The sequence below is a fragment of the Ranitomeya variabilis genome, chromosome 4 (assembly GCF_051348905.1).
Source record: "Ranitomeya variabilis isolate aRanVar5 chromosome 4, aRanVar5.hap1, whole genome shotgun sequence".
NCBI classification, from domain to species: domain Eukaryota; kingdom Metazoa; phylum Chordata; class Amphibia; order Anura; family Dendrobatidae; genus Ranitomeya; species Ranitomeya variabilis.
In genome coordinates, this window is record NC_135235.1 from 289,078,032 (window position 1) to 289,088,851 (window position 10,820).

The window sequence follows — 10,820 nt, forward strand, 5'->3', positions numbered from 1 at the left end:
CCCTCCCTATTCACGTGGGGGTTGCACTTCGTTAAATAATTATAAGAGATAATATTATTATAGTTTTTTCACGTGTGATTTCTGGTGGGATAATTATATATGAGTTGACATGATTATGTATGTATATATGTATGCTACTAACCGCGGTAGTCCTCTCAATCTCTGGAATACAACTGATACGTGGGAGAGGTGCTGCCCTTTTGTATCTGTAGGTTTTCTGTTCCTGAAGGGCGGATCCCCTCTCTCGTGGTGCTGTCATGGGCTTCCGAAAAACGCTGCTACCAGTAAGTAGCTTAATGCTTTTATGAAATGTATTTATTTGATAGTTTTTACTATAGTTGCTATTGTGCAGTGGGACCTGAATTGTGTAATATTTATTGGTGTCCATCAGGGGTTAATTTCCCAGTCCACAAATGATGTGTGTTTGCTTTTGACCATAGACTGTTCGTGTCTTTCACGGTTTGAATTCTTTGGTCCATATAATTGTTTTCTTTCTGAATATGATGTAATTAAAATTATTTTGATATTTTAAAGAGTTTTTTGTACTCTCTTTTTCTGTGTATACACAGATAATTTTTATGTTGTGACCATAGTATTCAAAGAGGGTGTACTTAGTTTTTCTGATAACTTTGTACCAGTGGCAAGTTCTTCCCAAGTCCTACATGGCTGTAGGGAATAGAAAGAGACACGAAGACGACACGTTAAATATAAAATCCAATACTTTATTGAGTAAAGAGGAATACAGCAGAGGTATCAAACTGCATTCCTCGAGGGCTGCAACAGGTCATGTTTTCAGGATTTCCTTGTATTCCACAGGTGATAATTTAATCACCTGCACAGAATGATTCCAGCACCTTGTGGAATGCTAAGGAAATCCTGAAAACATGACCTGTTTGCGGCCCTCGAAGAATGCAGTTTGACACCCCTGGAATACAGCTTGGATATACCAATAAAACTGATACAGCCGAGCTGTGGTTCGTTTCCATAGACCTGGTAAACAAGCACAAAGACTAAACCTTCTTAGATATATTTGAGCCATCAAATATCCTGAGTAGAATATCACGCACGTCCTGTAATCGAAAGGACGGTCCGTGGGTGGGCTGCACGTGTCCGGCACGGGCATGGAAAGATATAAAACAATCTATGGTACAGAAGTGTCCAGGTCCATCACAGATATGTACAAATGTCCAAAATGCTACGGCCACTCCCGTAACGAGAATCGAAACATTCAGCTCTGACCTAATGTAGGTCTACATAAGAGAACGTCTACATCCATAATGTACTGTTTAGATACATTGCGTTACTATCTATTCAGACTTTAACTTTTGGGAAATGTCGGGTCTTCTTCATAGGTGGGCTATAAACTTTAGCACTCCGCTTTCCAAAGAAATATAAAATAAATGCCCCTTAAAATTCCGGTTTTGGGTTCTCAATTAGCACCAGAATAATCCGTAGTCATGTCCATGGCTCTGATCATTATCCATCCAGACGACGTGATTTTCATCTTCGGTGATGGCTGTGACCCGGATATTCGCGGTCGTAATGCCGATGCGGCACTCGCTCATAAGACCGGGAGCGCTCTCGCCGCCGATCGCGGTAGTAGTGACTTTTCTTCTTGTACTTTCTGGAGCCTGGACTTCCATGTGAGCGGCTGTGAGGGGAAGAACTTCTGCTGCGGGAGCGTCTTTTCGGCCCCGTGTATTTGTAGTCCTTGTCCTTCCCGTGTAACTGGCTTTTGGAGCCTTTGTAGGAGCCGTGGTTTGCTTTTCGAGGTGGCGAGTCGCTTCGACTTCTGGAGTGGCTACGAGACTTTGAACCGCTGGAGGTAGAGTAGCTTTCACTTTTCCTGGGGGGTAAGAGACACCAGGATTAGTAACAGACTCCTTGCTGGCACAACACGAATATTTGCCTCATTCTACAACATCCGGCTTGGCACATTACATATTGGAAGTACACGGGCGTACTCACACTGCAGACGTAGAGAAACCATACAGCGACAGAGTCAGAAACTCACCTTCGTTTTGGAGACCCAGATCGCGAGTGGGAACGGGAGCGGCTTCCACTACCACTTCGGCTTTCTCTCCCTTTTATGACACTGTTACAAGAAACAAAAAAATTGTGAAAAGTCAATAATTGAATAGGACTTTGCACTGAGAAGGGGGGGGGCGTCATCAATTTCTGCAAACTACTTATATGAATAGGAACAGGGCTGTAGTTTTATGCAATGGACAGTGTACAGAGCGGATGATCGTAGGGGTGATGAGTGTCAGATCCCCACTGATCTGATATTGATGACCCAACAGGTACCATCATAAATATACAAGTCCCTGACAACCCCTTTAACTGTGCATTCATGAGTTACTACTCACCCATTCACAGGGCTTGACGACGTGATCCTTTTTGCATCCTCCACTTTTCTTTTGACGCTTTTCAGTGCATGTACAGTGTCGGGTGAAAGTTTGTTCAGTTTTCCTTCCTTAGGAGACACTATAAAAAGAAATGATTTGTCATCTCAGTTGTGCAGGAAACAAACAAAATAAGTTAGAAATAGTGATGAGCGAATATACTTGTTACTCGAGATTTCGAGCATGCTTGGGGGTCCTTTTTAGTATTTTTTAGTGCTCGGAGATTTAGTTTTTCTTGCCGCAGCTGAATGATTTACATCTGTTAGCCAGCATAAGTACATGTGGGGGTTGCCTGGTTGCTAGGGAATCCCCACATGTAATCAAGCTGGCTAACAGATGTAAGTCATTCAGCTGCGGCAAGAAAAACTAAATCTCCAAACACTAAAAAAATACTCGGAGGACCCCCGAGCGTGCTCGAGAAATCTCGAGTAACGAGTATATTCACGCATCACTAGTTAGAAAGCTTCTAAGTGCGTGCAAACATACCAGTTTTCACATTAGGCGAGAACTCGGGGGCATCGATACGTGGGGTCCCGTCGGGTAGTAACCCTTTCGCCTTGGCTTTAGCCTCCTCCAGCATTAGCCTTTTCTTCTCGACTGTACCGTCCAGATCAGTCACATCAGCCTGTAACATAGGAGAAGGGTTTTATCATATCACTGACAAACACGTTTAGAAGTCGAGGTGAAGAGGGGGGATACGACATCCTGCATACCTTCTTTCTCGTGTACAGCCTCAAAATCTGAAGACAGATCTCCCGAATGTTTTCTTCGGAAGCACCAAACAGAAGGAACCAGTGAGGACGATTTGGGAGGCAGATCTATAAGAAATAATAATAATAAAAAAGTTTTCCATAAGATAATAAAGTATCTTCACAGCGCCTTCATCCCCCCTTTAACAGTAAGGCTTAAAGACCACAATTTCCTTACCGCCACGGCACCTCACTTGTCAGCCCCATGGCCAGTCTGAAAATTGTACTCCATGTGAATTCCGTATTACTCCTGTCATTGAAAGTCATCACCTATGGATTTTGTGGGGGTCCGAACTATGATACCCTTAAATACAGTGGTGGACCCCCACTGATGACAATGCCATGTTTAAAAGTTAACCCTTTAAAGGGGGGGGGTTTCCAGAATTCAGAAAGCCACTGGTCCCCCCAGATGCAATAGGTTTAAAAACCACTGTGCTTTACTCGCCCTACCCAGGTCCAGCGCCAAGTCTCCGTTGCAACAGCGGCTGCACAACCAGCACGCTGCAGCCTATAAGTAGCTCAGAGGCTTTGCCCAAGTCGACGGCACGATCCACTGGTCTCAGATTAGCTGCAGCGCTGCCACTTATAGACACCAGGAGCCGCAGGAGACTCAGCGCTAGAACCAGGGAAGCCAAGTAAAGCACAGGGTTATTTTTCAAAGAAACCACAGCCGGGGAATAGACTGGAGTTTTCTAAAACCAACAAATACTTTAAACCCTACGATGAAAGATTCTTGGTATATACCAACCTCCAGTGTTCTTGCCGCCAGGTAGATGCAGGCGCACGCAATCGTCTCAGGATCGAACCTCTCAAAGACATCGGTGCGGAGGCTGTCATTCATATAGTTCCTGAAATGGCACAAAAGAAGCAAAAACATTGTAGCCGCGACGTAACGAACAATCATCTGGTCATTAGGTGTTTCAGGCATACAAAAGTGTTCAATTGTGAAGGATGGAGAACATATTTTAACTTCTTGTGGGTGTGCCAAAAAAAGGCTTTATATATAGATTGTGTGCCAGACTAAAAAAAAGTCAGTGCCAATAAAGAGGTCAATGTGGCTTCATCCAGATGGAGAGTCCTAATATCATCCACCGGCGGTGTGCGGCCAGCATTCAACCTCCACGTGGTAGAGACATTCTGCTGCAATGTACGGCGTGGGATTCTCACAAGGACGGCAGATCTAGACAAGGCTAATCAAAGTTACAGAAAGAACAGAATAAAAACTATTACAAGTCAGAGGTTAAATATACAGTCTATGGAAATATATTGGTACTTCAACTACAAAATAAATGAAAGGCAAATTAAAATAAAAAAAACTACTGTTCATTGTAAAATAATAGGTCAAAGAAAACAAAGAAAGAAAAAGGAAACCATAAGGAGCGGTGAGCCCCCTTACTCCGCGGGATGTATACCACCTGACCAGAGGCAGCCTTCGTTTCTGGGGAACCTGCTTGGGATTGACTGAAGACGGCAGCCATCCCTGCACCGAAGCGCTTGGACAGCAGAGGAGAAGTCTTAGTCACTTACCCTCAGAGGCTAGCCTTTGATCAAAAGAGTACAGAAAACAAAAGTTAATATAGGTTCTCCATCCATTGAACAAGTAAAACAGCACCAGACATTTGTTAGCATCCCCCCTCCCCCCATAAAACATGATATTCTGATGGAGTATCTCTAGGATGTGCCACCAATATGATCGTGAACCGAAAAAAGGGGAAGCAGCACTGATTCAGGGCTGTGCTTTTTTTTTTTCTTCTGAAAGTTCTGTCGTTTTAAAGGATTGCACTACAACTGCCAGCACGGCGGATGATCCTGGAAGTGACCATTGTTGCATTACCATCACTCTCTCCTAGTGATATTCCATCACTTTATAAAACAAGAAAGCCCCCTTTAATACCAACAGTCTTGATAAACCCAAAGTACAAGAGACCAAAAACATTTTTATGTAAGTGCACCGTAGTTAATCCACACATTTCATTCAGCCATGACATTTTTTTTTTTTTTTTTTTAATTTCCCCTTAAAGAAAAAAAAAAAATTTGAAAACTAGGATTGAGAGTTTCCGCTTGATCTACAAAACCACGAGAGGAGCCTTGAAAATGGGCCAAGGCAGTCGGCGGCACACAGCAAATGTCTCCCAGCTCTTCGCTCCAAAGAGGGGAAAGCTGAAGCCATTTCCCATGTGTTTCCCCTTCAGATCTTCTACAGGTCAACAGTAGATAACGGCTGCAATTGACTGATCTGTTAAAAATTGCCGTGATTCCCCAGGACTCGTACGGCATCGCTTTGGCAATGCCCTACAGATCCTGCAGCTTACAGGCTACATACGAACTACAGGGAAGGCGACACTCACCATGAAGTCTGGACCAGATGCTTATTGCGTTCACACTCCAAAACTTGTAGGTACATCACAATAATCTGAGAAAAGACAAGAAACAGGTTATACTTTTATGGTGGCTACCACAGCATCTAGTAGAGATGGGACCTTACGTCGGGCTACTAAGTAATAACTGCAAACAATGCCAAAAGCACTCACTTTATGGGGGTGTTTCACGTGCACACAAAAGCCTAATTCCTTCAGGACCCTCCTCTCCGCTTTTATTATTTGGTTCTTCAAGTTCACGTAGTCCTGATCCAACACCAAAGGTGACGGCTTCCTGAAAAGGGTCAGACACGGAAGGTTAGATTAAGATCAGTCTGTGCTAAACCCCGGCCGGGGGCAAAACCCAGAGAACTTACTGCCTCTCCCTTAACTGTCGGAGACGGTGAAACACATTGATCACGTCTCTGATGCGTCTCGGAGCCTCTTCGATCTTGGATGCCAGATGAACGCAGGCCATGGACACGTGCTAAAAAAAAAAAAAAAAAAAAGAAAAAAAGAGCAAATACAACACCCTGAAGATGAACGGCGACACTGTCCATGAATAGAGAGACCCCCAAAGAACTAAGAATGTAGCAGAACATGGGTGACAACACTTACCTCCATTGAATACTTTACAAACGACTTGGAATAGAAGAAACGCTGGAATAATACTTGACCCGTGGCCATCGCGACCTGAAAAGTAAGACATGACACTAAGCACTGCAGAACTGACAGGTGGAAAGCCAGGGACAGCCCGTGATCGACACCTCTCACGTCAAGCGCCGGGATGATCTGGAGGCGACCACGTGATCAGACGATAAACTATAATAATATGGTAATAGAGTAATCACATTGTTCTTCGTAACTTATCTAAAGTGAAGACACTGTACAGTAAGTCTGCCATATAACGGCCCACCCGTGCTGCGAGGCTCGTCCATACACGCTTCCAAGTCCCATAATTCCTTGTATAAATACTTATTGCTTTTGCTTAAAAAAAAGTTCAGCGACAGCAAAACTGAAAATTTATTTAAAAAAAAACAAAAAAAACCCTCCAGATTCTTGATGCGTCTTCTGCTTCAAAAACTTGGGAAAGTTCACCCGAGTAAGCGTCGTGACGTTAGAAACTAGGGGAATCAATTTTAGAACATGAAGCAATAAATCTAATATTAAACCTTTCCTTGTGCTGATCCTCAGGCTCAGCCGTGTCCTACTTGTGCTGGGAGGAAACATTGAGTAACAGCAGATGACATGAGTCAGGTACAGGTGTCCGGTCACATGCGGAGGACACGGCGCCCCCGCAGGGCAGATCTGAGCAGGAACGTGACGCCAGCTCCACAGAACAGGACTGCCTGGGGTTCTCAGAAACAGAACAAAGGAGCAGCTGGCTGGGAGCGGACGTCATGTCCCCGAGATCAGCAGGGCGGCCGCCTCATCCACTTACGGGACCACTACGTCAGCTGCGACCTCTATTAACCCCGAAGTGGAAAAACAAAACGTGCAGGTAACCAAAGAAACCAGAGTACACAGAGAACCAAACATAAGCAGAGGGGCATATGTCTGACATTAGGGGCAGCATGCAATAGAAAACATGGCACCAATGGGGTCTGTACACAAGGACCCACAGTAACTGACTGGATGGAACATATATGGCTGGAGAAGTTATCATGATCCAAAAGGATTTGCACTGGGGCCACATCCATCACAAGAATGGGGCCCTAATAGGGTGATGGCCAGGAACGTGCACCGCTGCTCTATTAATGCTACAGAACTGCCAGAGACGGCAAAGTGCCGCTCTCCAGGACTTCTGGCAGATTGGAGCAGACCGGTACATACACAACCACCGCTTTGTACCAATCCTGCGCCTTTATTTGCCTCAACTGCACCCACAAATAGAAGCCAAGTGTCACGTGTACCCCAAAAATGGCACCAATAAGACCATCAGCTCAAAAACAAAACAGATCCTAGGGAATAGCAACAAAAGCAGATTTCTTTATAAATAAAAAAAATACAACTTTACAAGTTGGGTGTTGCTGTAATCTCACTGCCAGGTCACCTGTACTGCAGAACAAACAATTTCACAGCTCTTATGGGTTTTTTTCAGTCCCATTTTCAAGTACATTGAAAGAAAAATCAAAAAAGCAACAAGTCTAAAAAAAACAAAAAACAAAAAACAAAAAACACCACAAGAACAACAAGACTTTATATGGCTCTGACTCTGGAGAGGAAAAAAAAAGCCATGGCTCATGGAAGGAGGAAAAAAAAAAATAGAAAAATGCAAAAAGCCCAGACAGGAAGGGGTTAGGTTAGGTAGGAAAAAAAAGCAGATTGTGTTGGGAGCAGCTGATTAGTGTGAGGCAGCCAGACACCAGGACAGGGGAGACTGGATTCACCAGGTCTGATCCTCACTCCCATTGGAGGGGTCCTGGCCCCCCATCTCACACATATAGGGGGAGTGAGTCCCTGGGGGTCAATTTCTGCTGTCACCCCAGAAGACGATGACATGGCCGCCAGTGGCAGGAGTAGGGGGCTCGGGAAGAAATTATTAATCACAGGGGCTGTCGGTGATCGGCACCTTTCGCCCGTTAGTGTAGAGCGGCCGTGCTCTGTCATTCATTCCCCTGGAGCTTTCTCCATCAGCCCCACTGAGACCAGAGCTGTGGTCACCAGACATTCTCTTCACACTGAATCCATTTCTGAAACCCCCATAAAAGAAAAAATAATGGACTAGAAATGTATTTTTCCTAAACTTCTCCCTGATCACCCAGAAGTCCACAGTCCCCCACGGTCCCGGCACTTCCCCACAATCCCGGCACTTCCCCACAATCCCCCACGGTCCCGGCACTTCCCCACAATCCCCCACGGTCCCGGCACTTCCCCACAATCCCCCACGGTCCCGGCACTTCCCCACAATCCCCCACGGTCCCGGCACTTCCCCACAATCCCCCACGGTCCCGGCACTTCCCCACAATCCCCCACGGTCCCGGCACTTCCCCACAATCCCCCACGGTCCCGGCACTTCCCCGTACTCCACAATCCCCTACGGTCCCGGCACTTCCCCGTACTCCACAATCCCCTACGGTCCCGGCACTTCCCCGTACTCCACAATCCCCTACGGTCCCGGCACTTCCCCGTACTCCACAATCCCCTACGGTCCCGGCACTTCCCCGTACTCCACAATCCCCTACGGTCCCGGCACTTCCCCGCACTCCACAATCCCCCACGGTCCGGCACTTCCCCGCACTCCACAATCCCCCACGGTCCGGCACTTCCCCGTACTCCACAATCCCCCACGGTCCGGCACTTCCCCGCACTCCACAATCCCCCACGGTCCGGCACTTCCCCGCACTCCACAATCCCCCACAGTCCGGCACTTCCCCGCACTCCACAATCCCCCACAGTCCGGCACTTCCCCGCACTCCACAATCCCCCACAGTCCGGCACTTCCCCGCACTCCACAATCCCCCATAGTCCGGCACTTCCCCGCACTCCACAATCCCCCATAGTCCGGCACTTCCCCGCACTCCACAATCCCCCATAGTCCGGCACTTCCCCGCACTCCACAATCCCCCATAGTCCGGCACTTCCCCGCACTCCACAATCCCCCATAGTCCGGCACTTCCCCGCACTCCACAATCCCCCATAGTCCGGCACTTCCCCGTACTCCACAATCCCCCATAGTCCGGCACTTCCCCGCACTCCACAATCCCCCATAGTCCGGCACTTCCCCGTACTCCACAATCCCCCATAGTCCGGCACTTCCCCGCACTCCACAATCCCCCATAGTCCGGCACTTCCCCGCACTCCACAATCCCCCATAGTCCGGCACTTCCCCGCACTCCACAATCCCCCATAGTCCGGCACTTCCCCGCACTCCACAATCCCCCATAGTCCGGCACTTCCCCGCACTCCACAATCCCCCATAGTCCGGCACTTCCCCGTACCCCACAATCCCCCATAGTCCGGCACTTCCCCGCACTCCACAATCCCCCATAGTCCGGCACTTCCCCGTACCCCACAATCCCCCATAGTCCGGCACTTCCCCGCACTCCACAATCCCCCATAGTCCGGCACTTCCCCGCACTCCACAATCCCCCATAGTCCGGCACTTCCCCGCACTCCACAATCCCCCATAGTCCGGCACTTCCCCGTACCCCACAATCCCCCATAGTCCGGCACTTCCCCGTACCCCACAATCCCCCATAGTCCGGCACTTCCCCGTACCCCACAATCCCCCATAGTCCATTAGTCCGGCACTCATGAATGGACACACAGCCGCCCGCGGCCGGATTAGCGCAGACTACTCCCATAATCCGGCGGCCATTGTCTGCTCACTCCAGGGCAGGCCTCCGGGCCGGTGTAGGCCGCAGCGCGCTCCCCGGAGACACAGCAGCACCGGCCTCCCGTCCCCACCCCCGGCCTCCGCTCCCGGCTTCCCCCTCCGGCACGGGCCGCTCTTACCTGCGGGAGCCGCAGCAGGATGCCGGCGGACTGGATGAGCTCGCAGCCCACACAGCGCAGGTCGGTCTCCGTGTCAGTGTCCAGGCCGTCCACGATGGACGGAGTGAGCGCGCACTTGTCCTCCGGCATCAGGCAGTTCTCCAGAGAGATGAGGACGCCGGAGTACATCTTGTCCCCGATCAGGATGCCCTCGGCAGGGCCGGCAGTCGCGGCGGCCATCTTCTTCTCGTTTTCCTTTCCTCTGAGCTTCCAGCACGGCGCTGCCCTGCGATTTTTTTTTTGTTACAAATTCTTAAGTGCCGAACCCGACCGTTCTGATTGGCTGGCGTCGCCTCGGCTTCGGCTCTGATTGGTTACAATATACGTCATTCAAAGTATTAGCCAATCTTTAGGCTGACGTCAGAGAACGTGCTTGAACGCCCGGGCTGGCCCCGCCCATATCCGGTCCGATGACGCAAACCTGGAGTTTTCGAACAAACAAGTCCCAGAATGCAGCGCGGCGGCCGCCGCCGCCATGTTTCTGCCCTATTGTTATTCGGTGTCAGACGGAAAGTGCTGTGTGTTTGTGCTGCTGAGGGCAGGTGGTCTCCACCCCACAGTGAGGGGGCGGCGGAGCAAGGCAAGGTGTAATCATGTACGGTCACATGACACAAATCGCCTACTGTGAAACACAAATAAAGCTCAGGTCACACATTGCGATGTTGTGGATTTTGCCAGTCGCAGCCACTCCATTATTTTGCACTTGCAGAAACTTAAAAAGTTCTTACCCTTAAGATCAATGTATTTTTTAATCTGCAATATTTGACAATGGCCTAAAAGGGCAGCGACTATAGCACATGAGAAATGCAGGA

The 10,820-nt window shown here is 48.5% G+C and overlaps 1 protein-coding gene across 2 annotated transcripts; it reads right to left on the reverse strand.

Annotated features, from left to right (window-relative positions):
* Window positions 1–701: 701 nt before the first annotated feature.
* On the reverse strand, window positions 702–10,265 carry CCNL2 (cyclin L2). 2 transcript variants are annotated; one of them, XR_013213218.1, is made up of 11 exons: window positions 9,970–10,265; window positions 6,130–6,204; window positions 5,889–5,998; window positions 5,686–5,806; window positions 5,503–5,567; window positions 3,903–4,695; window positions 3,119–3,223; window positions 2,892–3,030; window positions 2,370–2,487; window positions 2,015–2,095; window positions 702–1,846 (listed from the first exon to the last, which is right to left on the reverse strand). XR_013213218.1 is itself a non-coding variant. In XM_077250142.1 (11 exons), the coding sequence occupies exons 1-11, from the start codon at window positions 10,186–10,188 to the stop codon at window positions 1,501–1,503; spliced, it is 1,479 nt and encodes a 492-aa protein (XP_077106257.1). In that variant the 5' UTR covers window positions 10,189–10,254; the 3' UTR covers window positions 702–1,500. The 2 variants fall into 2 exon arrangements, 1 of the variants encoding a protein (XP_077106257.1); XM_077250142.1 differs by having other exon boundaries at window positions 3,903–4,002; window positions 9,970–10,254.
* Between the last annotated feature and the right edge of the window lie 555 nt (window positions 10,266–10,820).